A 27,255-nucleotide genomic window follows, 5' to 3' on the forward strand; every position below is an offset into this window, starting at 1 on the left:
GCTGCTCTTTTGATGATCTCTCACTTTTTCTCATCACTCATACTACAAGATGATATCACTAGGAAAATGCTATTCTTTCCCCAGTTAGAGAAGTCATTGCTGTTTGGCATGCAGTCCTGAATGTGGTTGCCTGAGGTGGCCTTCTCAGTCGTGCCCCTGTGGCATCGCTGATGATGAGGAACAGAGCCTGGACCATGTTGTGACCACAGCACCGTTTGTCAGGGTGCAAAACATGAGACTCGCACAGGAGCAAAAAGGGGTTAATCTGAAGACAAAAGTGAAGAAGCACTTTGCACAGGGATATAATTTATTAATTTATATTTGAGGGAAAGTGGGGTTATTTCAAGTTGATATAAGTAAAAAACAATCCCATCTCCTTTCCCCTTATGGGATACCGAAGAGCCCTTATGGAGTCCTTTTGTAGGTTCTCTATTGGTAGGAGAAAATAGCAGAGACCAACCAGAGAATATTGAGAAGCAAAGCAGCTGGTAAGCCTGACCTTTATTAACTGTTGCAACAGGATGCCCCCTTCACATGCAGGAGAAGGAGGAGGACCCAGAACCTTGGTGTGCCCGCCCTTATGTAGACATTTTAAATTGCCCACCCTGGAGTCCACGACCATCATACATACATCACATCATACATACATCACAGAAAAGGTTCTGTCTGCAACAGAAATCTGAGTGCATTGTTTTTACCCTGTCTGCCAGGTTACCTGTTAATGGTCACTTGACTCTATTACCTGGAGAGCCTGGTCATTCTTTTGTAATGATAATACTTAATTCCTGAGCTAGGTCACAGGCTCACCCTATTCACACGTTAGATGTGACAATGGGGAGGTTTCTGCATTTCCTTCTACCTTGTAGAAGTGACTGAAAGAGTCAAAATGATATTATAATTATAGGGACGTGGGTGGCTCTGTGGTCTAGGACTTGCTGATCAGAAGGTCAGTGGTTCAAATCCCCATGACGGGGTGAGCTCCCGTTGCTCGGTCCCTGCTTCTGCCAACCTAGCAGTTTGAAAGCATGTCAAAGTGCAAGTAGATAAATAGTAGATAAACAGTAGATAAATAGGTACTGCTCTGGCGGGAAGGTAAACGGCGTTTCCGTGCACTGCTCTGGTTCACCAGAAGTGGCTTAGTCATGCTGGCCACATGACCCGGAAGCTGTACGCCGGCTCCCTCGGCCAATAAAGCGAGATGAGCGCCGCAACCCCAGTTGGTCACGACTGGACCTAATGGTTGGGGGTCCCTTTACCTTTAAAGAGTCAAAATGGCTTTAGGACTTTTCCTTTGGGTTTCAGACGTGTGGTTTATATATTTATTTGTGAGTTTGCTTGGTACATTTATGAACATTTATTATATATATAAGACCCGAAAATTCTTATAACAATGTAAGTCAATCAAATGCATAACATTACAAAAACACAATGTGACCTATTTAGTGCTTGGGTCTGATCTGGCAGTTCTTGCTTCTCAAGATTCAGAGGTTGTTGTTGTTGTTGTTGTTGTTGTTGTTTTCCTCCTGCATTTCCTTAGTCTGGGACTCACACAGATATCCCTCAGGCAGCTCTTTCCTTCGGACTTTCCCAGGTAACTCTCCCTTCTCCCTCACCCTTTTTCCAGCTGATTGTAACCTGCACCCTCAAAATAATCTAATCTCCCCACAAAATACACTCTTATCAAAATTCTCTATTTCCTTAGCCACTCACTCAGCTCAACTTAATCAAGCTGTGGGCTTTTTGTTCCTTAATATTGTTTTGTCTTTATCTAATCATTGTCTGCCATAGCCCAGTGTGAGGGGCTCCAGCTGAATTGCTTTCCTCCTGTCAAATGAGGAACAAACTAGGGGGCAGCAGTTAGGGCATCTGAAACATGGCAGGGCGGAAGTCACTGTGAGGGGTTCCCTCATGAATTCAGGGTAGAAAGGATAGGAAATGGCTTAATCTGAACAAGTCACAAACGTTGAGCAGAGGTTCTGACAAATTGCCAGGATGTGCATTTTTCTCCCCAGAATTGGCTGGCAAGGTTTTCCCTATGTGCTTTGTGGAATGGGTTTTTGTGTTAGGTCAAGAGCAGCATCTTGCTATTGTTAAATAATAATGTTAACATCTTTGTAGTTTGTAATAAAAAAGCATTTCTGCGGACGATGTTACTTGGTGGGGCAAACCTGTGGTGAGAAAAGGTTAATTGGCGGGAATGGCACATTGGATGAAGTGAGAATGAGTGACAGGGAGATGCATGTGGGAGGGACAGAAGAGGACTGGGAGGAGGAGATGAGAGGTATGTGGAATGTATTCATTTATTTATCACAAATGAAACTGAGGTGGGATGGTCATCTGCCAGGGATTCTTTAGCTGTGATCCTTGCATGACAGGGATTGGACTAGATGACCCTTGGGGTGCCTACAATTCTAGGATTATGTGAATATGCTGAATGACATGCTGCCATTGTAATCCAAAATTGTGTCAGGAGGGGGTGGGAGGACAGTAGGTTCCAGGGGATATAGTTAGAAAATGGTTCAACAGACTGATTTGAAACTTGGCAGCATAAGGAAGGTAAGGTCCATTACAAACTAGGGAGAAAGGACAAGAAATGGCTTATCTGGAATATTTATTTAACAGGTTATTCTGGCACAAATCAGAGGCATGTTGGGGGGGTGTGCAAAATAGCCAGGCAGAATTGTTTGCTAATGCTATGTATGCAGCTGGGAATTCTTCCCTCGTGCGTCCAGAAAACACATTGTGCTCTCTCACCACAGCGGCATGTAGTGAATGCTCAGGTCGATATTCTACAGGCAGTTCCCCCATTTGCATGCAGATTGAGGTCCCAGTCATTGGGTGTGTCAGTGGTTCCACCCTCTTCTGGCGCCAGAAACGACAAATGCGTTGGGGGTCTCACATCAATCAGACAAGCACAAAATGGTTGCCACCTATATAAGTGCCAGTCTCCTACACATTTGCTATGCACACATCTAAGTGTATCTTTCAAAAACCTAAATTAAATAAAATGTATCCCAATTCAAGCAGCCTATATTGGCAGCCAATCTGTGGGGCGGGCACTTTTCATTTTTTGTGGTTGTGCCCCCAAATCGGAATGAGTGCTCAACCATAAGCAGCAATGAAAGAAATTATTGGTTATGATCTAATAAGAAACCCTTTATTAATATTGTTTGTTTCTATCAAAGAAGTGGTGCCCTGGTAAGATCTTGAAATGACAATGCATCTTGTAACAGAGGACCATGTAGCCCCCTTGAGCTCCTTGGATGGAAGGTGGGAAATGACCTGGGACCTGACCAAGGCAGAGGCACTACCGTGACCCCCCCCACCCGACAGTGGCAAGGGGCACCAAGAGGCTCAAGGCATCCCCACAAATTGAAATGCCATCAGATATTTTCAGATGATAAAGGTTGTACTCAGGACCCTTTTCCAGACAGTGTTGTACATTGTATTAGATGATTTCAATACATAGTTATCATAGGGAACAAGTACAGTGTGTGGTTTTTGAGCAGCCATTTTGTGAGTAACCCCCATTAAAATCTTTATTTATTTATTTGTTCGTTTGTTTTCCATATTTTAACAAATCAATCCAAATTATTTCAACATTTTTAAAAAAATTAGGTTTCCCGCTCCTGTTAAAAACTTATGTCCAATTCTTCCTGATGTTGCCTCTTCATTTTTCTTATTTAATCATCTTCTCATCCTTCTGTTCGTTTTGATCCATTTACATAGCTATCCGCTCTTGTTGCCTTACAGTCAGCTCTTCTGTTGTTTCCCAAACACATAAAAGTTCATTTCCCACGTACAGCCCTCTTTTCTCAAGTTTGGTGTGTAGAGAGATTAACCACCATCATTCATTGTCCATTCACAATCCACTCCCCTGAGAACTCATTTGAAAGCAGTCCTTCCGTTGTTCAAGGATACACTGAGCCACAATGAAGACGAGCAGCAAAGTCAGTCCTCAGGGAATGTGGAGGCGACCTTGGAACGGACAGCTCACGGAAGAACCCCGACCAGACCTAAGAGGAGGCGTGTAGTGGTGATAGGGGATTCCCTACTGAGGGGAACAGAAGCAGTGATCTGTGGGCCTGACAAGATGTCCCGGGAAGTGTGCTATCTCCCCGGGGCTAAGATCCAAGATGTAACTAAACGACTGCAAGGAATCATAAAACCCACTGACAAATACCCCTTCCTCTTGGTTCATGTGGGAACCAATGACACTGCAAGCAATAACCTCCAGAAGATCAAAGGATATTACGAGGCTCTGGGCAGGAAATTGAAGCAATTAAATGCACAAATTGTCATCTCATCTGTCCTCCCAATTGAACGACGTGGCCCAGGGAGAGAGGGAAAAATAGTGGAAGTGAACAGCTGGCTTCGCAAATGGTGTAAACAGGAACGGTTTGGATTCTTAGATCACGGACTGCAGTTTCTTGAAGATGGACTTCTGGCAAGCGATTGGCTGCACCTCACAACGGTTGGGAGGAATGTTTTTGCAAAAAATCTCAGAAACCTCATCAGGAGGGCTTTAAACTGACTAATGTGGGGGAGGGAGACAGTGCTCCTGAAGGTAGGAGTCTATCAATTGATGAAGATGATCATCCAAATGTCATAGACCAAATGAAGCAAACAGCACGCAGACCTAGTGGTGGGAGGAAAAAATCCTTAAGTAAGAGACACGGGGGAATGATTAATGGACTTCAATGTCTGTACACTAATGCGCAAAGCATGGGAAATAAACGAGATGAACTTGAGCTCCTGGTACAGCAAACTAAATATGACATAATAGGCATCACTGAAACCTGGTGGGATAAGTCCCACAATTGGAATGTAATAATGGAGGGATACAATCTATTTCAGAGAAACAGACCAGACAAGAAAGGAGGAGGAGTGGTGTTATATGTCAGGGATGTGTATACCTGTGAAGAGATCCAGGATTTAGAACCTTAAAACCAAAGTGAGAGCATTTGGGTCAAAATTAAGGGAGAGAAGAATAACAGTGACCTCATTGTGGGAGTTTACTATAGATCCCCAAGCCAAACGGAGGACATAGATGATGCCTTCCTGGAACAGATGGCCAAGCATGCAAAAGGAAGGGAGATAGTAGTAATGGGGGACTTCAATTACCCGGATATTTGTTGGATGTCAAACTCAGCCAAGAGCATAAGGTCAAACAGATTCCTCACTGGCCTTGCAGACAACTTCATTGTCTAGAAAGTGGGAGAAGCAACAAGAGGAACAGCCATTTTAGATCTGGTCCTAACCAATGTTGATGACCTGGTTAGTGGGGTAGAAGTGGAAGGATCATTAGGCACGAGTGATCATGCTCTTCTGAAGTTTACTATACAGCGGAAAGGAGCAGCCAAGCATACTAGGACTCAATTTCTTGACTTTAAGAAAGCCGACTTCCTAAAACTTAGGGAAGTGCTAGATGAGATCCCAAGGACAGTAATACTAAAAGGAAAGGGAATAACTAAGGAGATAGTACAAGAATACTTGGCTAGTCTAGATGTATTCAAGTCTCCAGGGCCAGATGAACTGCATCCAAGAGTATTAAAAGAACTGGCAAATGTGATCTCAGAACCACTGGCAGTCATCTTTGAGAATTCCTGGAGAACAGGCGAAGTCCCGGCAGACTGGAGGAGGGCAAATGTTGTCCCTATTTTCAAAAAGGGGAAAAGAGAGGACCCAAATAATTACCGCCCAGTCAGTCTGACATCTATACCAGGGAAGATTCTGGAGCAGATCATTAAGCAAACAGTCTGTGAGCACCTAGAAAGGAATGCTGTGATCACCAATAGTCAGCATGGATTTCTGAAAAATAAGTCATGTCAGACTAACCTGATCTCGTTTTTTGACAGAATTACAAGTCTGGTAGATGAAGGGAACGCAGTGGATGTAGCCTACCTTGATTTCAGCAAGGCATTTGACAAGGTGCCCCATGATATTCTTGTAAAGAAGCTGGTAAAATGCGGTCTTGACTATGCTACCACTCAGTGGATTTGTAACTGGCTGACTGACCGAACCCAAAGGGTGCTCATCAGTGGTTCCTCTTCATCCTGGAGAAGAGTGACTAGTGGGGTGCCACAGGGTTCTGTCTTGGGCCCGGGCTTATTCAACATCTTTATCAACGACTTGGATGATGGACTCAAGGGCATCCTGATCAAATTTGCAGATGACACCAAACTGGGAGGGATGGCTAACACCCCAGAGGACAGGATAACACTTCAAAACGACCTTGACAGAGTAGAGAACTGGGCCAAAACAAACAAGATGAATTTTAACAGGGAGAAATGTAAAGTATTGCACTTGGGCAAAACAAATGAGAGGCACAAATACAAGATGGGTGACACCTGGCTTGAGAGCAGTACATGTGAAAAGGATCTAGGAGTCTTGGTTGACCACAAACTTGACATGAGCCAACAGTGTGACGCGGGAGCTAAAAAAGCCAATGCAATTCTGGGCTGCATCAATAGGAGTATAGCATCTAGATCAAGGGAAGTAATAGTGCCACTGTATTCTGTAATAGTATGGGACGCAGGTAGCGCTGTGGGTTAAAGCCTCAGCGCCTAGGACTTGCCGATCGAAAGGTCGGCGGTTCGAATCCCTGCGGCGGGGTGCGCTCCCGCTGCTCGGTCCCAGCGCCTGCCAACCTAGCAGTTCGAAAGCACCTCTGGGTGCAAGTAGATAAATAGGGACCGCTTACCAGCGGGAAGGTAAACGGCGTTTCCGTGTGCGGCTCTGGCTTGCCAGAGCAGCGATGTTACGCTGGCCACGTGACCCGGAAGTGTCTCCGGACAGCGCTGGCCCCTGGCCTCTTAAGTGAGATGGGCGCACAACCCCAGAGTCTGTCAAGACTGGCCCGTACGGGCAGGGGTACCTTTACCTTTACTATTCTGTAGTAGTGCCACTGTATTCTGCTCTGGTCAGACCTCACCTGGAGTACTGTGTCCAGTTCTGGGCACCACAGTTCAAGAAGGACACTGACAAACTGGAACGTGTCCAGAGGAGGGCAACCAAAATGGTCAAAGGCTTGGAAACGATGCCCTATGAGGAACGGCTAAGGGAGCTGGGCATGTTTAGCCTGGAGAAGAGGAGGTTAAGGGGTGATATGATAGCCATGTTCAAATATATAAAAGGATGTCACATAGAGGAGGGAGAAAGGTTGTTTTCTGCTGCTCCAGAGAAGCGGACACGGAGCAATGGTTCCAAACTACAAGAAAGAAGATCCCACCTAAACATTAGGAAGAACTTCCTGACAGTAAGAGCTGTTCGACAGTGGAATTTGCTGCCAAGGAGTGTGGTGGAGTCTCCTTCTTTGGAGGTCTTTAAGCAGAGGCTTGACAACCATATGTCAGGAGTGCTCTGATGGTGTTTCCTGCTTGGCAGGGGGTTGGACTCGATGGCCCTGGTGGTCTCTTCCGACTCTATGATTCTATGATTCTATGAAATAACTCCCCAACAAGACAACCATTCCACCATTAAAACTCTGGGGATTATTTTCCAGAGCCCGCTTTTGGAAATCAAAGTCACATATAAAATTTCCTGCCAAGTATAATTAGCACTTTCTTGTCCTCACAAATCGCTCTCTTCTCACTCCAGATCCAGTCCAAGCATAATTTATATAAATCCATACATTCGAGGGGGGGTAGAGAAAAGCATTGTGAAACCCTTAATAGAGCACAAATCATTGGCTCCCCCCTCTCTCAATGTCAGATAACATCATAACGCCTGCACACAGTTTTTTCATTTTGTAGGGGTGGGTCAGGAAATAAAAGACCCTTAAAAAACCATGAAAGCAAACACTGTCCCACCCCCATTTCATTCCGGCTGCTGTAAGAAATTTATTGCTTGTTCAAAGTCATTCAGGTACCATCATAGCTCATGTCCAGTCCATTCGGTAGCTGGTTAATTGCAGCCCATTATCATATGCCGCTTCAGGAGTGCCCCATAATTCATGATAATATTCCAAATTCTTGAGGAACCATTCACAAATCGTGCTGCCGATGGAGGCGCATCCATGGCAGGGACACACTCCCAGTTTGCGCCCGTTCTGCCTTTCAGTTAGGCAGACACAGGCATAAGCGGTACAAGGGTGCAGTGAACTCCCCAGAACCGCCTGAGGAGCATTGCCAGGAATTTTCCCTCATAAATCCTGGTTTTCCCCTGCTTGAACCTCCCCTCTGCCCCAGAGGGCAAAAGAGAGCTAGCGCCATGAATCATGGGCATGGCCAGAAACCAACCCCATTAAAATCTAATGTATGTCATAGTAAACATAAACATAACTTTAAAAAGGACAATAGCCATTTTGTCACAGAGGGCAAATTCTAGTTACCGTATTTTTTGCTCTATAAGACTCACTTTTTCCCTCCTGAAAAGTAAGGGGAAATGTGTGTGCATCTTATGGAGCGAATGCAGGCTGCGCAGCTATCACAGAAGCCAGAACAGCAAGAGGGATTGCTGCTTTCACTGCGCAGCGATCCTTCTTTCTGTTCTGGCTTCTGAGATTCAGAATATTTTTTTTCTTGTTTCCTCCTCCAAAAACTAGGTGCGTCTTGTGGTCTGGTGCATCTTATAGAGCGAAAAATACGGTACCACTATTATAATTGGGGAGGAGGCATGGTCAGTCCTTGCATGACGCAGGGTGCAGTACCTTGCTTTGACAATGGATCTGGACCCCCTGAGAGGGCGGTAGATCCACCCGCTGCTGCCTCTGCCATCAGCACAAGGTCCCTTCCAACTCTCTTGTTCCATGGCAGTGGCATCCGTTCCCCGTTGGCACTTGGAACATGGAATAGTAACTTCACTTGCACAATATCTTCAGTTGCCTACATGCCAGGCATCTATCACTGTGAACAGACAAATCTGGGACACCTGAGTCACTGACAGCCATCCAGCTCCAAGGGAGCGATGAAACTGGAACTAATGACAACGCGAGATGCCATGTCTGTATTGCCTGGATAGCAGGTCTGGTGAGGGTGTGGCCTTTAACAGCCACCATTTCCTGGCATTTTGGAGCTTGAGTGAACATGGAAAGCCCTTGACAAAAAATGTTGAACCAAAAGCTTATTTCGTTAATTGGCTCCTATATTATATTCTACTCCATATTTCTAGTTCTGTATATTTTACATTTTCTGAAACATATAAAATAATTCCTAATTATTCCTATCTATGGTCTGGCTGAGGGACGCAGGTGGCGCTGTGGGTTAAAGCCTCAGCGCCTAGGACTTGCCGATCGAAAGGTCGGCAGTTCGAATCCCTGCGGCGGGGTGCGCTCCCGCTGCTCGGTCCCAGCGCCTGCCAACCTAGCAGTTCGAAAGCACCTCCGGGTGCAAGTAGATAAATAGGGACCGCTTACCAGTGGGAAGGTAAACGGTGTTTCCGTGTGCGGCTCTGGCTCGCCAGAGCAGCTTCGTCACGCTGGCCACGTGACCCGGAAGTGTCTCCGGACAGCGCTGGCCCCTGGCCTCTTAAGTGAGATGGGTGCACAACCCCAGAGTCTGTCAAGACTGGCCCGTAAGGGCAGGGGTACGTTTACCTTTACCTATGGTCTGGCTACTGATCCTTCCCCTTATTTTGCCACAACTGTCCACAGTGAGGCAACTGGGGAGTTACAGTGGAAGCAGATTCATTGCTTCCAGTCTTGTGACATCAGCTTGTTGCGGCTGGACTAAGCTGAGCCTGGAATGTCCTGGCCTTTCTCTTGCATGTTATAATCCCCCCAGGGTCTGACCTCATGCTCAGTCTGCACTCTTCCCATTGCTTTATGAATGGAAACATCAGGACATAACATGGGAGCCTAGGCTGGAGGGAGGCTCCCACCTTCACCAAGGCTTTGGAGACCATCCCATCTACGCCAGCTCTGGCTCTGGAAACAGAACAGATGTCAGAACAGAAGGCCAGGAACCATGAGCCAAAGACAAGCAGGGGGAGTGTGTGAAACTTTTGCTTCCTGTTTGACTCCCAAGGCCTGATCTGGCTTGGAGCTCCCCAGCATCCGTCCCCTACCGGGTGTCTGTTTCTGTGGAGAGGACAAAGCCTTGTCAACAGAATGTTTTTCTAGTGAGGAGTGCAGCAGGATCTTTTCTCTTTTCTGAATGGGAAAGTCAGCCAGCAAGAAGGGCAGTGAGAATGAGCAAAAGAGAGGAGCTGGCAGGGAAATGTTTAGAGAGGAGCAGGGAAACCACTGGGAGTGCAGTGAAGAGTGGGGGCATTAGCAGAACCTAGCATCATCAAAGTTCTCTTGTGCCTGTTTCCCATCTTTCTTTCTCCACATACAAGCTGCCCATCTCCTTTCCCCCTTGCTTTTTTGTCTTTATCAGATGCTTCAGCTGTAAGAACTCTTTCTGAATTTTTGTGGCAGTTGCAAAGCAGCAGTGTGAAAAGGGCGAGAAGAGAACTGAGCCAAGTACCAGGCAACAGAAGGCTTGGACTGTGGGGCCCTGGCCCCATAGCATATCCATGGAGATACACACTTCGTCTCAGTTGCTTAACCAGCATTCGCCACTCAGCACCTGTGCAACTGATGCTGCTGTGAACTGGTGCTCACAGAAGGTGCCTTCACATGTTAGGAGGAAGTGCCAGAAGAGGAGGACTCCTGAGTGACTTGTGCTTCCTTTTTTGGCACCTTCAGGGTAACATGTGAGGAGGGAAGGATTTGCATGCCTCCTCTATGTGGGGGGGGGGGAGGAGATTGACTGCTTTATTGGACCCTGCATGTTGGCCTGGATTCCCAAACTGCAGTGGAGGGGAACCTTCGTGAGGAAATGCACAGAAACTGCAGGCACTTGGCTCCTGGTGGAAAGATGATATGGCTGCAGTCCCAAGCTTGCATGTGCTGAAAATGTGTGCGCACACTGGGAATTTACCCCTGCAGCAACTTCAGTGCAGCTTGCTCATGCAAGCCATCAGATCATTTCTTAACTCCCCCCAACCTTTCTTGCTGGCATAGGCAAATGAAGCAGCCGGCATCCTCTTCGGTTTCTAGGGACTGTTGCTTACATGAGTGTAATGGGTGGGTTGATGAAGGCTAGGGCTCGAAAAGCTGTAAACATAAGGTTGAGAACACCTGAGTTGTGTACTGTTATGGTGCCTGGTGACTTTTCGAGATGGAAGGAAATTTCAAGAGCAACTTCACCTTCTAAAAGGAAGAACAAGTGAGTGGTACTCCTGAAGTGCAGGAGAAACTCATCCATCTCCACAAGGCAGTGTGGCCAAATGGCAATGCTGCCTTTGTGGACTGAAACAAGCACAATATCTTACTCATCAGTTAGTGTGCCAGGAGAAGACTATACTGCGTTCAGCTCTAGCTAGCAGCAAACTTGCCCCTGGAGGAGAGCAAGGCAAGAAGGAGGTGTCTGTCTTCCTCCTTTGCCAGAGGTGCGGCTGCCTGTCCCTCTCAGTTTGTGGGGCTCCCTCAGAATGTCAGTACTTGGAGGTGCCTGATACTCCAGATCATGGGAGGCAGCTCTCCTGCGTCATTCCATAACCAAAGAAGGACTGAGTACAACAGGTGGAAGAGCTCCTAAGGTTTGCATTAGGAACTGCTTCAGCAGCAGCATTTTGCACCGCTTTGTCAAACGCTGCCAGAAGTATTTGGCCATGGGGCTGAAGAGTAAATAACAGCAGGTTAAAAACACACCCACCCTCTTTGCTTTTATAAGTAGTCAAGCTTATCGCTGAGAACATCATGACTTTTTGGCACTTGGAACACTAAAGCCATCCCTTTCTAATGTTAAACTCTGGTAGGCATAGGGGACCATTTGACACTCAGGAGTTCTTGCTCAAAAGTATTCTCTTTGGCCTTGGCAATGAGACTCTGTCGATGTGGCATTCAGGCAGGCATGCCAACTCTAGGGGGTGGAGGTGTCATCAGCCCTCTCAATATTCCCCCCAGTAATGAAGGGGCAGAGGAGGCTGGACCACCAAGCGTGGCACAGCATAATAGTCAGGTTTCTCCCTAGCGCAAGAGAGGACCAGCTGAGGCCCTGGACAAGGCCTCCTCCTGACAACACACATGCAACATTACAGGCATGCGACACACATTGCGTGCCACACCACTTCCCCCCCATCTTCATCCCAAGGTGGCGCCTCTGCACACAGGAGAATACAAATGACTCACAGTTTATCTCTCCCCAAGTCTGGAGGTGCATTTTGCTCCCCTAGAGAGATGCTTGTTCATGAGATGCAGAAGTGTGGTCAGACAAGACATGAGTCAGTTGCACGTCGTCTCAGTGTCATGTCTTAAGCCATCCTGTGAGAACTTGCAGTGAAATTCCCCAAACTTCTTGGAAGTCCTCAGAGCCCTGGGATTACAAATGCAATAAACGCCACTGGTCCAAAGGCCATGGCCAAAACATGATAAGACTGGGGGTGTACAGCTTCCTGAGAAGTGAACTGTCTAGGTTGCTTGCATGGCAGTTTTTCAGTTAAAATTTAATTTTGTGCACCATGCTCTCACACCTTTCTTCCCTTCGGGGATGAAAACTAATCGACCCAAGACAGTTTAAAAACAACAAGGTTTTGTAAAGGCATTTTGTCTCTGATCAGTAAGATTCTTTAAAAATTATGGTTTCTTGTTAGGAGAAAGTTTTTTTGTTTTCAAACTGCTCACAAGAAAGGGAGATTTTTTGTTAAAAGTAAGTAATTGTCATGAAGGTACAGAAAGGCCCAAGTCAATTTTTAAAATTTGCATCTGCAAACATTATTTTTTATTTTTGTGTCAACAGACCCATGAAATAAAAGACGTCACCTGCAGATCATGAGTTTAATATTTCCTTCTTCCAAATGTAATCTGGTTGTGGCAGGGGTTGGGGAACGCCAATCCATAGCCATGGGTCAAGCCAAAACCCCAGCAGAAACTCACCCTCCCCAGAATTCCCACAGGGTCAGTGCAGTTTCATCAGTTGCTTCACAGGCAAAACCCAAGAGTCCTCATTAGCTTCAATGGGCCAAGCATCACCAAGTTTCCCCATAACTGTTGCTAATATTTAGGCCCTGGCCTCTTATTCAGACTCTCTTTGAGCCTAATTCTTGGTATTTCTGAGACAACTTGACCAGGAGGGTCAGCCAGGCCATCCTAGACACCAATAACACCACATGGAGATGGTCTGACCTGGCAGTAGTGAGACCTGTTTAGAGTGGGGAAAGTAGCTGGTTCTAGAAAGGGTGCTTATTTGATCCATCTGTCATCCTCTTGATGGCCTCACTTTCTTGTCCTCTTGTAGTCTTTTCTGCTTCAGAGGCACCCCAGGCCAGCCTTGCTTCTTCTTCTCCAGCTGTTGCCACCACCCCTGTAGGCCTTTGCTCTCTTTCCACCTGTAGGATCTTCTGTGAGTTGGGCTGGGTGATTGACATGTTGTGAATCCTCAATGAGCACACTGAATCTCAGGCTGCAGGGATTTCAGCACAGGAGGAAGGAGGTTAGTCCAAGGCAGTCCTTATGGATCCCTCACACAGAATCTTCTGCAAGAGCTGCAAGTTTCTAGTGCAATAAAATGTTCCCATGACAAATGAGACAAGACTGTTAAAGGCTGGATCTGCCTTGTAAAGCCAAATGGTCATAAGCAAAAATACTGTAAAGATCACTTTCTCCCATATGAACCTACGCTACAGAGTCATTTCTTTTGGTGTAGAGTGGCTGGCGCTCTGTGTCGGCCCTAAGAGTGTCCCCACTCACTCGTAGACTTGATCACTTAGCTTTTTGATACATGAGTAAGTTTCAACAATTCCAGGCCTAGGAACCCAGGGGAGTCCATGGTTTTGCTGACAAAAGAGGAGAGGCTGACACCTAGTTGGTTTCTGCTAACCCAGGTGTGCTCTTTTTGCAGCTCACTTCATCTGCAGCTGTTTCCTCCATTATGAGCCAGTCTTTGAAATCTGACCCGTCCTTAGCTCTGCTACTGCTGGCCAGTGATATATATGCTGTGGATCTGGTGCTCTTCTGCTTGACAGTGGCACAGTTGGGCATTGCTCAGCATTGGAGATCTGCTTCAAAGCTACTAAGGGAGGCTGGGATAAATAACATCTGGAATGCAGTCCTATTAGAACATCTCATGCAACTTAGGAGGGTAGTGAGAGGCTTCTCTTAGAAGGAAGCATGGCTCCTTTTCTTCTTGTTCCTTAACAAGGACCGGCCCTCCCTTTCTCCTCCTGTAACCCAGGTCTCCATGTGCAAAGGCTACATGGTGGCCGCCTAGATGCAAGGGCTGCTCTGAGTATGACACCAGATCTCCCTGGGGAGCTGGAGCCTTCTGTGCATATACGGGGGCCATTCTCTTAGCTGCTTTAATGTCCATTCTGCCTGACTCCATATTCAGTGATGTTCTGCATGTGCATGTAACTGGAATTATTTTGTTTGCATTGTTATATTGAAACAATAAAAAGTAAGTGTGGGGGGAAGAGGAGGACAGTTACCATATTTTTTGCACCATAGGACGCACTTTTTCCCTCCTAAAAAGCAAGGGGAAATGTCTGTGCGTCCTATGGAGCGAATGCAGGGGGGAGGCAGGCGGGAAAAGCCCCCAAGAGCCGCACACAAGCTCCATGTGCTCTTGCGGGCTTTTCCACAGGAGGGAGAAGGGACTGACTGGCCGCATCAGTCCCTTCTCCCACTTCCCAGAAAAGCCAGGAGAAGCCGCAATCTCTTTAAAGGGGTTGCGCAGCTTCTGCGGGCTTTTGGGAGAGGTGAGGGAATCCCCCCACCTCCCAGGAAAGCCAGGAGAAGCCCTGCGCAGTGTCTCCCGGCAAGGAGAGGCTGCATGGGGCTAAAGAGGAAGCCAAAACAGCTCGCTGCCTTGGCTTGCTCCATAGCTGCGCGCAACCCCTCCGGCAGGGAGAGGCTGCACGGGGCTATGGCTTCTTTAGCCCTGCGCAGCGTCTCCCGGCAAGGAGAGGTTGCGCGAGGCTAAAGAGGAAGCCAAAACAGCGAGCGGGATCCATCCTGCTCACTGCCTTGGCTTGCTCCATAGCTGTGCGCAACCCCTCCTGCAAGGAGAGGCTGCACGGGGCTATGGCTTCTTTAGCCCTGCGCAGCGTCTCCCGGCAAGGAGAGGTTGCGCGGCGCTAAAGGGGAAGCCAAAACAGCGAGCGGGATCCATCTTGCTCACTGCCTTGGCTTGTGCCATAGCCGAGCGCAACCCCTCCGGCAGGGAGAGGTTGTGCGCAGCCTGTACGCTGTTCTTTGGGGCTGGGGGAAAAGTTTTTTTTTCTTGATTCCCCCCCCCTAAAAACTGGGTGCACCCTATGGTCCGGTGCGCCCTATGGTGCGAAAAATATGGTAACTAAATGGAAATGACATTAATTGGAAAATAACTAGTCTAATTTGCTATCAGGAGTTGGTTACTGGGACGTGACTATTTCACCTTGAGAAGACTTAGCATAGATTTGCAAAATGTGGTTGAGGCTTGGGATTCACCTTAGAGGTGCCAGGTGTGGAATCAGGTAGATGCCCTGGCATGCAATAGCCTTTGCGGTGCAGGACAGGCCTCTGGAGCATAGGAAGTTTGGAGGAGGAGCATCTCTGCGGGGAAATCTTAGATTACTGGCTGTATGGCTCAACCATAGGAACAGAGTACATGTGGCGGCATTGGAAAAGCCTCCGAAACACGCAAGCTTCTCTGCATGCTTCTTGACACACTTCCACAGAAGGGCAACCCCAAAGGAAAATGAGGCATAAGGAGAGCTATCCCAAAATTACTTTGAACTCCGTAACTGACCTAAAGTAAGGTAGATGTGTACAGGACTTCAGCCTCAGACTGCTCCTCTTTGTCATGGGAAAAAGGAAGAAGAATTCACTGTTTTATTCCTTCTATTTCTCCTGTAGCATTTATGGCTCCTATTGCTGTTTCTTTACTCTTCTTGTTTTGTTTTTTAATGTAGATGTTGTGTTGTATTTTATTATATTTTTAATGGGTTTATTGACTATGTCCCCCCTGGTGACTAGATAGGTGGCAGTAGAGTAGGGGTCTCCCAAATGAATAATTCCACATGGCACAGAAATACTACCTCCCTGGCCAGCTGAAATCCTATATACAACAGCCCTCTCTAGTTTCTAACCTTCCTAGACAGGAAAATAAAGGGCGTCAGAGCTAGGCTTGTGTGTTCTGTGTAGTTAGCCCCACATTCATATATATATATATATTCATTCCTATAAAGATTCTCAAAATTGCTGGATCTTGCTGCCACTAATTATGTTGTCTTCCACCCAGTATGTGTCACCCAGGGGCATACGGGCAAGAAAGCTCTTGGTGTGCAATGAACAATTTTGCCCTTTACTCCAGGGCTGCTTCCTTTCCCCTTTTTGAGACCTTCTGGAAGCACTCACGAGGATGGGTGTCTTAGCTCCCCATCAGCCCCTAAGCGAAGCCTCGTCCAGTAGGAGCATGTGGCTTCCAGATGGCCGCGCTGGGCTGGGTCCAGGTGGTGCTGAGCAAACAGAGCTGTCATGGTCCCAGCTGGCAAGTGAGCTGCCTGGAGGAGGGTGACGTGGCAGAGTTGGGAATTGACCCCTTGCCCGTGCCTGGATGGAAGAAGTTGCGGGCACTGCCGCTGGGTCTTTGCCCTTTGGTAGGGCAGCTCTTGCTGGCATTTGGATGTTTTTAAGAGCTGGCTAGGATCATGGCTCTGGCAGGCTGGCATGGCAGGGAAGGATGAGGAGGGGAGGGAGACCTTGTTTCCTAAAGGATCCAGGATCCCCTGGTGCTTTGCTGCAGAAGGAGGGAGGGCAGCAACAAGAGTGAACATGAAAACTCTTGTAAAGGTTTCGATTGCCTGCGCTAAAGCCCCGACTTCCGTCACTGTGGCAACATGGCATAAGGTTTGGTTTCCATAGCTACCTTCACAGCTGCAGAACAAGCTATAGATACTTTGGGGAAAGAGAAGGGGGGTTATCCGGAATGAGCCAGTTTCGCAGGGAAAACAGGAGTTTATCCTGTGGGGTATAGCTGCTTAGGAAAAAAGCAGGAGTGTGAGTGCTATATTCTGCAGTCTGGTCCCCTCCACAGGAGCTTCAAATGGGTCATGACACAGACTTCAACAATGTTGTGAGAACACTTCCTTTTTTATTTTTTAAAGCAAGCTGCTAGTCCCTAAGGTTCAAAGATATGTCTCCAATGTCTGGAGAAATCTCAGAATCCAGAGGGAGTTGTGATGACTAGGATTTACAGCTGTATGGCTTCAGTGTCATGTACACTTCTTTGTTCTTTCCCATGACTAGCAGAGGAAATTATGCAAAACAAACATGTCCTTAAATTGCATAATATACGCATGCTGCAGGATTCTGTTTTTCTTTTTGCAGAAATTGTTTAAGCATGGCAGAGGATTTTGATGGGGGGGAGGGGAAGGGGGAAAGTGCAACCTTAATTTTATGGTCCTGTCTTGATGTCCGTGTCTCATCCCCAGTCTTGCAGCTGAGCAAACCAGGTGCATAGGAAGTATCCCAGAAAAGGGGGGGTTGCTTTTTCCCCTCCAGGGTATGGATGACCTAACTGCAGAACAGTCTCCTGGACTGTGGAAGCAGCGTGTCCCTGAAATGAGAGCCACCTGGTTGTGCTGAAGGTGTTTGTTTAGGGGAGAGCATTGGGTGGGCAAGTTCACAGCTGTTTTCTAACCGCCTTATGATGTGCTTTCTTTTCTCTCCTTCCGGCCACCACCTCCAGCTTGTGGAGCAACCCTGCAGGACAGTCAAGGGAACTTCTCCTCGCCCGAGTTTCCCAATGGGTACTCTGCACACATGCACTGCATCTGGAGGATTTCCGTCACCCCCGGGGAGAAGGTAGCTGACGCTCCAGTCCACCTGTCTCACAGCCCCTGGCCCTTCCCTCTCCTCCTTCCAACTCACTGTCATTAGGGAGGCTGGGATAGAGGGAAGTGACTGTTTCCAATCTGATGTTGTGGGCTGAGCTTTCTTATCCTTGGAATCCACAGCCCACAAAGGAAAGGCAGGGTGGGATCACCCAACTGAAGTTGGATCTGGGTGTGTGAGTGAAGGCTTGTCCTCCCCTTCTTGTGCAGCGTCTTCCTCCTTTGACCCCATCTTAACACTGCTTCTGAAGTAAAATTTCCTTAGTTGTGAAAACTAGGACATTTGAATGCTGTGATGCTGGAAAGCAAAGTTATCAGATGCATGCTATGAGGAGAAGACTCCAGCTTTGTGAGGGGCCTTTCATAGTATTACAAAGATGCATTTTCAGGACCAGAGCAGGAAAACAAAAAGATAGAAACTCAATTTCTTTCTCTTGTTTACTCAGCTATTTGTCAGGTTTGCAGACAATAACAAAAATTTCCCATCATCTGTTGACCTTTGCCATATCCGTGTCTCTAATACTGCTCTCTTAAGCTGTAGGTTTATTTCTGTTTCCAATGACTTAAAATAGATAGTGATCATTCACGTCAAGCAAAGTGTGAGCTGGACTCAGGCACAGAAATTTGGGGCCATTTCCAGACTTATGAGCCTAAATGACTGCTATCTTGGAACAACATTGTCTGCAATTGTTTTCCACAGTTGCAAAAGGACACGTGATTTCAGCAGTCAGAGTTTGAAGTTGTTGGTTTTTTTGTGCTTCTGGAGCTATTCTGGGAGGTCTAAAATCATCTCAAAAGTGCAGATCCAGAGTAATAATAGGGGAAATCTGAACCAGTGCCAGTGACCTGTTGGCCTCTTCAGTATTGCTCACAACATTCCACGTGGACTCAGAGGGCCACAGGTTTAATGGTGCTTGCTTGTGCACTTTAAAAGCAGCCTGAATTACAGCATGAGACATTTCTGCTAAATGAAGAGGCGACAGCCCTGACCTGATAAGGAACGGGGCAGAGTTTAAGAAGGGCTAAGTTCTGGGACCTGAGGGAGCTGACTGCTGACCACCAGTTCCAATAATCTGGAAGCAGAGAGATTATCAGTGGCGCAATTGGAGCCTTTGCACCAGGGCCCAGACTCTCAGTTTTTAAAAGAGAGAGAGAGAGAGACAGTTGGTCTCCTAGGAAGAAAATTACAGAACATTTTGAAGTAATGTTTTGTACCTGCTTCTCAGATCATTCTGAACTTTACATCCATGGATCTGTACCGAAGTCGGCTGTGCTGGTATGACTACGTAGAGGTGAGAGACGGATTCTGGAGGAAGGCCAACCTGCGAGGTAACCATTGGGAATATATTGGTGGCCAAGCCATGGCATGTAGCTAGGCCATATGGAGGCCTATATCTTGCCGTTGGAAGAAGTTTCCATGTCCAACTTGTCTGACATCCTGTGAAATATTCACTAACTGACCTTCCAGTTTATAATGCCAGATTGATGCTTGGTTTGATTTGTATTTCACAGCTCAGGGGAAGGCCTTAGGGGGTTTAATGTTTGGGGGCATAATTTCTTTCCTCTTTGCAGTGCAGAGAGAAATATTAGAATCTCCACTCAGGCAGGGGAACAAAACACGAAATCTTTGAACCGTTTGCTTTTCTCCCTGTGTACTTACATACTTGTGTAGCACCCAATATGCTCACTTGTGATGAGTAATTGTACTTCCCTTAGAATCATTATCGGGATGCAGGTGGCGCTGTGGGTTAAAGCCTCAGCGCCTAGGACTTGCCGATCGAAAGGTCGGCGGTTCGAATCCCTGCGGCGGGGTGCGCTCCCGCTGCTCGGTCCCAGCGCCTGCCAACCTAGCAGTTCGAAAGCACCTCCGGGTGCAAGTAGATAAATAGGGACCGCTTACCAGCGGGAAGGTAAACGGCGTTTCCGTGTGCGGCTCTGGCTTGCCAGATGCAGCTTTGTCACGCTGGCCACGTGACCCGGAAGTGTCTCCGGACAGCGCTGGCCCCTGGCCTCTTGAGTGAGATGGGCGCACAACCCCAGAGTCTGTCAAGACTGGCCCGTATGGGCAGGGGTACCTTTACCTTTACCTAGAATCATTATCAGCTCATTCATCACTGGCCATATCTAGGGCCCTTTGGAGAGTGTGTTAAATTCAATCAAGGATGAATACAAAGCACTTTGTTCCTTCTTTACCTGAGAGCAGTTTTACTCTGCTGTAAAGGACTACCTGGTTACAAGAACTGTAGTTTGGGCAGACTATTTTAAAATGATGGAGGCAGATATGTGTTGGTGGTCTGTGATTAATAAAGTAGCCAGTTTGCTTGCATCAAAGGCCCTTAGATCAGATGGGGCTGCACTTTGTCATTTAGAAGGGAACGTCATCTTGATCTAAAGGCAGCATTTGATGTAAAATCTGTTCCTTTCCTGGGCAATCTGCCAGTGGTGTAACTGTTCACCAGAAGTGTGTCTAATTTACATTATAAACTGGCATGACTTTAACAACCAAACCTCTGTTTCTATTATGGGCAGATATAAGACTCCTTTAGAATCCATTTTCTTCTGCATTTCCACTGTTTCCCAGCCCTTCAATCCTTTCTTGTATGATTTCATATTCACAATAAATTATGCAATTAAAGTTACATATATGTGTATATAAGCTTTTATACTTTTTCTGTTTTTCTTCTGCTTCCAAGATCCACGTTACCAAAGAATTTTACACATTTGGCAATGGGTTGGGAATAGAGGTTAGGGCTGGGTAGCTAATCTTCCTTTAATGATCTTTTTCCATTTCTGATGTGCCAACATACTTCATCTCTTTATTTCCTGCTCTACTCACCTTGTGGCATGTGCATGCTTCATGTTTTATTGTGTTTTTAATATTTTGTTGGAAGCTGCCCAGAGTGGCTGGGGCAACCCAGTCAGATGGGCTGCATATAAATCATAAAATTGTTATTATTAAAGTTTATAAGGAGTATATGTGACCATACAAGAAATGGTATGGCAACAGAGGTGCAAGTGACATACCCAAGGAAGCCTGTGGTTTTTCTCCAGGTAGGTTTTGTGGGAACAAACTCCCAGAGCCCATCTACTCTACGGACAGCCGCCTCTGGATAGAATTCAGCAGTAGCAGCAACTGGGTGGGAAAAGGATTCTTTGCTGTTTATGAAGGTATTGTCTTCTCTTCTTCAACCTGGCAGAGTCGGGGGAGGGAGGGGTAGAGGTTAAATTTGGGAAGAGAGCCAGGGAAGAGCTAGAAAAAACCTAGAAACCAGAATGATATTTTTTCTAGGTTTGGAAATCTGAGAAAGTGTCATGGGACTATTTCGCAGAAGGAAAACTGGTGTTGCTCAGAGAAACACACACAAATATCCTAAATGACACAGCACAAACAGCACAAATAAACAAAACATGAGCAAAACAGACACACACACACAAACCACATGAAAGCGGGTGACTTCTGTGCCAACTTCTAAAGACCTGTGAAAACTTCTTTATTCCTCCAAGTCTATGCAAGCAAGAATACCCATCCCAGAACGATATGTTGATACTTGCTTTTAGCTTTTTTGCTTTTCATAGAATCATAGAGTTGGAAGAGACCACAAGGGCCATCGAGTCCAACCCCCTGCCAAGCAGGAAACACCATCAGAGCACTCCTGACATATGGTTGTCAAGCCTCTGCTTAAAGACCTCCAAAGAAAGAGACTCCACCACACTCCTTGGCAGCAAATTCCACTGTCGAACAGCTCTTACTGTCAGGAAGTTCTCCCTAATGTTTAGGTGGAATCTTCTTTCTTGTAGTTTGGATCCATTGCTCCGTGTCCGCTTCTCTGGAGCAGCAGAAAACAACCTTTCTCCCTCCTCTATGTGACATCCTTTTATATATTTGAACATGGCTATCATATCACCCCTTAACCTCCTCTTCTCCAGGCTAAACATGCCCAGCTCCCTTAGCCGTTCCTCATAAGGCATCGTTTCCAGGCCTTTGACCATTTTGGTTGCCCTCCTCTGGACACCTTCCAGTTTGTCAGTGTCCTTCTTGAACTGTGGTGCCCAGAACTGGACATAGTACTCCAGGTGAGGTCTGACCAGAGCAGAATACAGTGGCACTATTACTTCCCTTGATCTAGATGCAATACTTCTATTGATGCAGCCCAGAATTGCTTTTAAATTGTTTTCTTTTATGCTTTTATTGTATGCTTTTTATCTTTTTAATGTAAACCATTTTGATATATTTTGTGATTTAGCAATAAACAAAAAGACTGCACAACTCAAAAAAATCAGCAAAACAAAAAGAAGTAGGCAAAACACACAAAATCAGGTGGGCAAAGTACATATCCACACCTAAAAAAGAAGGAGGAAAACCAACAAGACATCTCCCACCAAACACAAGAAGGCAGTAAAATCTCTCTCACATAGCCAAAAAAGAAAAAGAGTAAAGGCAGCTGCCCCTTGCCTCCCTGTCCCCCAAACCCACCCGGCAGCAGGAGGCTCCCTTTGGTCATTCTGGTGGGTTTCAGTGGGAGGTTGTTAGACAAAGCACAGGGCCAAGAGCCAGTCTGGGAAAGGGAGAGAGGAGGCTGTGGGGCTGGAGGCCTACGCTTTACTTTCCAACCAGTCCTGCATTACTCTTTTTTTTTTTTAAGGTTTGAATTTAAAAATCAGGAGGAACAGGAACCAAGTGCAGTTCCTGGGTGCCCCATATCGGGGACCTCAGATTTAAATAAATCTTGTCAAGTTTTCTACCCACCAAGGAAAGCAGCTTGCACAGTCCATCTCCCCAACTCAACTTTTGGTTGGTCTCTGTGTGGCATTCATAGGGGAAATTTCTTTTGTTGCATTAAAGGCAGCCAGGTGAGCTTTCCCTGCATTAGCTGGTGGTGAGCTTCTTGCTCTGGAGCGTCATTCCCAGAGGTTCCCTTTCCAAGAAATGGGATGCATTTCTCATACCTTCATGTTCTACTTCCAGCCATCTGTGGGGGAGATGTGAAGAAAGACAGTGGGCACATCCAGTCTCCCAACTATCCTGATGACTACCGGCCCAATAAATTGTGTGTTTGGAAGATTATCGTCTCTGAAGGATACCACGTGGGGCTTTCTTTCCTGTCATTTGAGGTACCAAAGGCATTGCCACAAGCAACTACCAACATCTGGGTTGCCTTCCCAGTAGATCACCAGTGCTATATTGTACCATAAAAAAGGACCTGCAGTTCTCCCATTCCCCAAGACTCTCAGTGTGTGTGTGTGTGTGTGTGTGTGTGTGTGTTTGCTTGCTTGTTTGTTTGTTTCATATGCATGTTTTTAAAAATGCAGATAGCGTCTGCTGGGGTGTATGTGCGATAATGATCATAGTTGCCTGCAGGTAGGGAAAGAAAATTTCACCCTGTCTTCTACTGTTGTGGTCCTGATGAAAATGGTTCCCTTTAATCAGCCTCCCCCCCCCAAGCTGCTATTTGCATTTTTTTAAATTATGTGCATGTTAAGTGCATGTTAAGTGTGGCGCTGTGGGTAAAACCTCAGTGCCTAGGACTTGCCGATCGTATGGTCGGCAGTTCGAATCCCCACGGCGGGGTGAGCTCCCGTCTTTCGGTCCCAGCTCCTGCCCACCTAGCAGTTCGAAAGCACCCCTAAGTGCAAGTAGATAAATAGGTACCGCTTTATAGCGGGAAGGTAAACAAATGGCGTTTCCGTGTGCTGCGCTGGTGCTGGCTCACCAGAGCAGCTTCGTCACTCTGGCAACATGACCTGGAAGTGTCTCCGGACAGCGCTGGCTCCCGGCCTCTTAAGTGAGATGAGCGCACAACCCTAGAGTCGGACACGACTGGCCTGTACGGGCAGGGGTACCTTTTCCTTTAAGTGCCAAGACAACTTTGATGCCATGTCTACTACAGCCTTTAGCGCAGGGGTCAGCAAAGTTACCGCGTTTAGGGACCCCTGCTTTAGCCTTTTCTAGGATCTCAGTGCCTGAGTTCCATCCACATTTGAAAGCAACATGAGTCAAGTCAACAGGCTAGGATCCAGAAAACCAAAACCTCATTCCTGTCACATTCCCAGCTTGGGCCCACTCAGAGCTTATTTGCACAGTCACAAAAAGCACATGGGACTGTACCTCTCAAGACTGGAAGGTGGGGTGGGTCACATGTTTCACTGTTTGTCTATTTATTTATTTTTCAAATGCCCTACACACATAAAAGTAGCATATCATGGAATCCTTATCCCTTCTGGGTCTAGACATGGCAACCTAGGCATTCTACCCACCGACGACTTACTTGCTCACTCACAGTTACTCATTATTGTTACTTCTTACCTCATGGCAGCAGCATAGAAGGCGTGTGGAGCAAGAGAAGGGCAGCCTGCACCCTCAGGACTTAAAATCTACATTAGGCTGGACAAGCAGAGAAGCAGGGCAGGAAGGATGGGCAATGGTGGAATCTACATACATATAAAAAACACTGTGAAAATGCTTTATTAAACAACTTTTTTGGGGGGGAAATATTGAATTTGCCATAGCTCACCATCGCCATCTAGTGGTCACATTTGTATAATACACTTAAAGCATTTTATTTGCAGCTGTATAGCTGAGTCCAATGAGTAGCAGGGATAGAGTAAGACAGGATCCAGTGACGGTGGAAGAATGAGTAAGGCTGTCAAGGTGGGTTGTTTGAAGTGGACCTTTGCGCCATGAGGGAGAGCAAGTGTCCCTTCTGAGTTTGGGAATCTGTTATTCTTTCTGGAGGGCTTGTGGATCTGCCCACCACCACCGCTTGTGACTGAGATGACCTGCAAGAGTCAACTCTGGCAGCCCCATGCCCTGTGTATCCTGGCTAAGACTGCATGAAATGTTCCCTAATCCTGCATTTCCCCCTCATTCCCGCAGATTGAGCGCCATGATAGCTGTGCTTACGACTACCTGGAGATCCGGGACGGTAACACAGAGACAGGCAATCTGATAGGGAGGTACTGCGGTTACGATAAGCCCGATGACATTAAGAGCACCTCCAACAAGTTGTGGATGAAGTTTGTGTCAGATGGGTCCATCAACAAGGCTGGCTTTGCTGTCAGTTTCTTCAAAGGTACCCCCGGTCCTTCCCCTAGGAAGCCATGGTGTTGTACATCAGCATCAGTTTTCTGTGGGATGGGGAGCAGATTTCTATGGGCTGAGCATCTGTGCTTATTCAGCTGAAAAAAGGCACATAACGATGCCACTTTCTATGTGCTCATTTGGATCTAAAGGATCAGCTTGTTCAGCCCTCTGATCTGAGATCTTGATCTTAAAGCAAAGTGCTCCTGAAGATTCACGCCCGCTCACATGCTGCAACCAACGTATTACATAGCCTCCCTCCCCCCTGGTGCCTTCTGGATGTTTTGGAGTGCAACTTGCATTAGCCCCACATCTGAAGGGCACCCGGCTGGGAAGGCATTCCATGTGGCTGGTGTGTTCCTGTTCTGGCAACGAGGAGGCAGGCTTCGCACAGGAAAATGTGTATTTTGCTGAGCTGAGGAAACCAGCATCCTCTGACTTCCAGAAGCTGTTACTTTCCTGCCTCCACAGACAATTTTTTGTATGTATTTATGTAAAGCATTTTAAAATCCCATATTAAATCAAAAGACTACCAAGACTTCTCATCTTCCTTCCTTTCTTCTTTGCAGGACTGCTAGTTTAGTTCTCTCTCTCTCTCTCTCTCTCTCTCTCTCGTCTTGATAGCTACCTCTTTGAGGGCACAATATGAAAAAGATGCAAGGAGTTTAACAGAGGAACAGAATTAGATGGAGAGATGCAGTGCAGGGGGTTGGACTAGGTGACACTCTGGGTCCCTTCCAACCCTACAGTTGTTAGGTTCTTTGACCCCAAAGTGGGCACCAAATAGACACCCAGCACCCTGGGACTTCTCTGCTGTTGTCTCCCTAGAAGTGGACGAGTGCTCCAGACCCAACAATGGAGGCTGTGAGCAGCGCTGTGTCAACACTCTGGGCAGCTACAAGTGCGCCTGTGACCCTGGCTATGAGTTGGCACCAGACAAGCGCAGGTGTGAGGGTGAGTATCAGAGGAGTGGGACCTCTCCGCCACAGATGGCCTCCTTTTCCTAGTTGATGCTACGAGGGCACGGCGGAAATCATTTTATTGAAGAATTTATACACTGCTTCTCTTTAACATGAAAATGACTTACAAACAGCCAAAGTAACTACTGAATTAAAACAATAAAAACCACTTATCTTATCGTAGCCCCAAACAGCAGCAACTGGCTGTTCAATATTAGCCCTTATTGTGTTGGTTACTTAGAAGTGTAAAAATAATTCATGCTGGCCAACAGCCTTCTGAAACAGCCAGGCCCTAGCTAAGGAGTAAAGTGTTGGGAACTGGCATAACTTCTGCAGGGAGTGAATTTCACAGAGTCAATGCCACTACCCAGTGAACTGTGCTCCTAGCAGATGACCTGCAAACTTCATATTAGAATGGCATTCAGAGGAGGCTTCAGATGTTGGACAGAACAATTGCAAGATCCCATATGAAAGAAGGCAGTCCTTAAATATATATATACCATATTTTTCGCCCTATAGGACACACTTTCCCCCCTCCAAAAATAAAGGGGAAATCTGTGTGCGTCCTATGGGGCGAATGCAGGCTTTCGCTGAAGCCTGGAGAGCGAGAGGGGTAAGTGCGCACCGACTCCTCTCACTCTCCAGGCTTCAGGAAGCTATCAGCAAGCCTGTGGAGCCTGTGGGGATAGCAGCCTGCTTGCCCAGAGCGCAGGGCATGCCGAAGCAGAGCGCCCCACGCTTCGGGCAGATATCCGTGGCTGGGGGGGGGGGGAAATAAAAAATGTTTCCTTTATTCCCCCCCCCAAAAAAACTAGGTGCGTCCTATGGGCCGGTGAGTCCTATAGGGTGAAAAATACGGTACCGTAGGTCCCAAATCGATTAAGGCAGGAGGTTGATTGCACACCCTTTGTAGCACAACAGAGTTCCACACAGTGCCCACGGGCTGATAGCTTGGGATGTGAGAGCCATATGCCCATCATGATTGACCTGTTGGGTTTTCTGTCTTGCAGCTGCCTGTGGCGGATTCCTCACCAAACTTAATGGCTCCATCACAAGCCCTGGATGGCCAAAGGAATACCCGCCCAACAAGAACTGCATCTGGCAGCTGGTGGCACCCACCCAGTACCGTATATCCTTGCAGTTTGACTTCTTTGAGACAGAGGGCAATGATGTGAGTGCCTGGCTTTAAGCAGAACTTCCTTCACTAATCCTTTGGAGTGTCACACCCCTTAGGAGGGTATCCAGCTACCTTGCATCCCCTGGGATTGGGAAGTGAAGAGTGTCTTGGCCTCTACGCCGCTTTCTGAGGGTCAGAGGTGAGGTGTATTCTGACACACCCCCCCCCCGGAAAATTATTCTGCAACCTTGGAGCAGCCACCCAAAAGGCCCTGATCCATGGTGCAGTTGGTACCTGAGTTA

General features: G+C 47.0%; 1 protein-coding gene across 3 annotated transcripts in view; it reads left to right on the forward strand.

Annotated features, from left to right (window-relative positions):
- Positions 1 to 27,255, forward strand: part of BMP1 (bone morphogenetic protein 1) — a 162,226-nt gene that overhangs the window by 105,762 nt on the left and 29,209 nt on the right. For all 3 annotated transcript variants that reach the window (XR_014558116.1, XM_083713470.1, XM_083713471.1), the window contains exons 8-14: positions 17,655 to 17,770; positions 19,026 to 19,128; positions 20,851 to 20,967; positions 22,766 to 22,911; positions 24,674 to 24,869; positions 25,706 to 25,831; positions 26,847 to 27,007. Coding sequence is in view for 2 of the 3 variants with exons in the window: in XM_083713470.1 (XP_083569596.1) it covers positions 17,655 to 17,770; positions 19,026 to 19,128; positions 20,851 to 20,967; positions 22,766 to 22,911; positions 24,674 to 24,869; positions 25,706 to 25,831; positions 26,847 to 27,007 (965 nt within the window). In the remaining variant the exon portion in view is untranslated. The remainder of the gene's footprint in view (positions 1 to 17,654; positions 17,771 to 19,025; positions 19,129 to 20,850; positions 20,968 to 22,765; positions 22,912 to 24,673; positions 24,870 to 25,705; positions 25,832 to 26,846; positions 27,008 to 27,255) is intronic.

This window comes from Podarcis gaigeae (assembly GCF_964106915.1).
Source record: "Podarcis gaigeae genome assembly, chromosome: 15".
NCBI lineage: Eukaryota > Metazoa > Chordata > Lepidosauria > Squamata > Lacertidae > Podarcis > Podarcis gaigeae.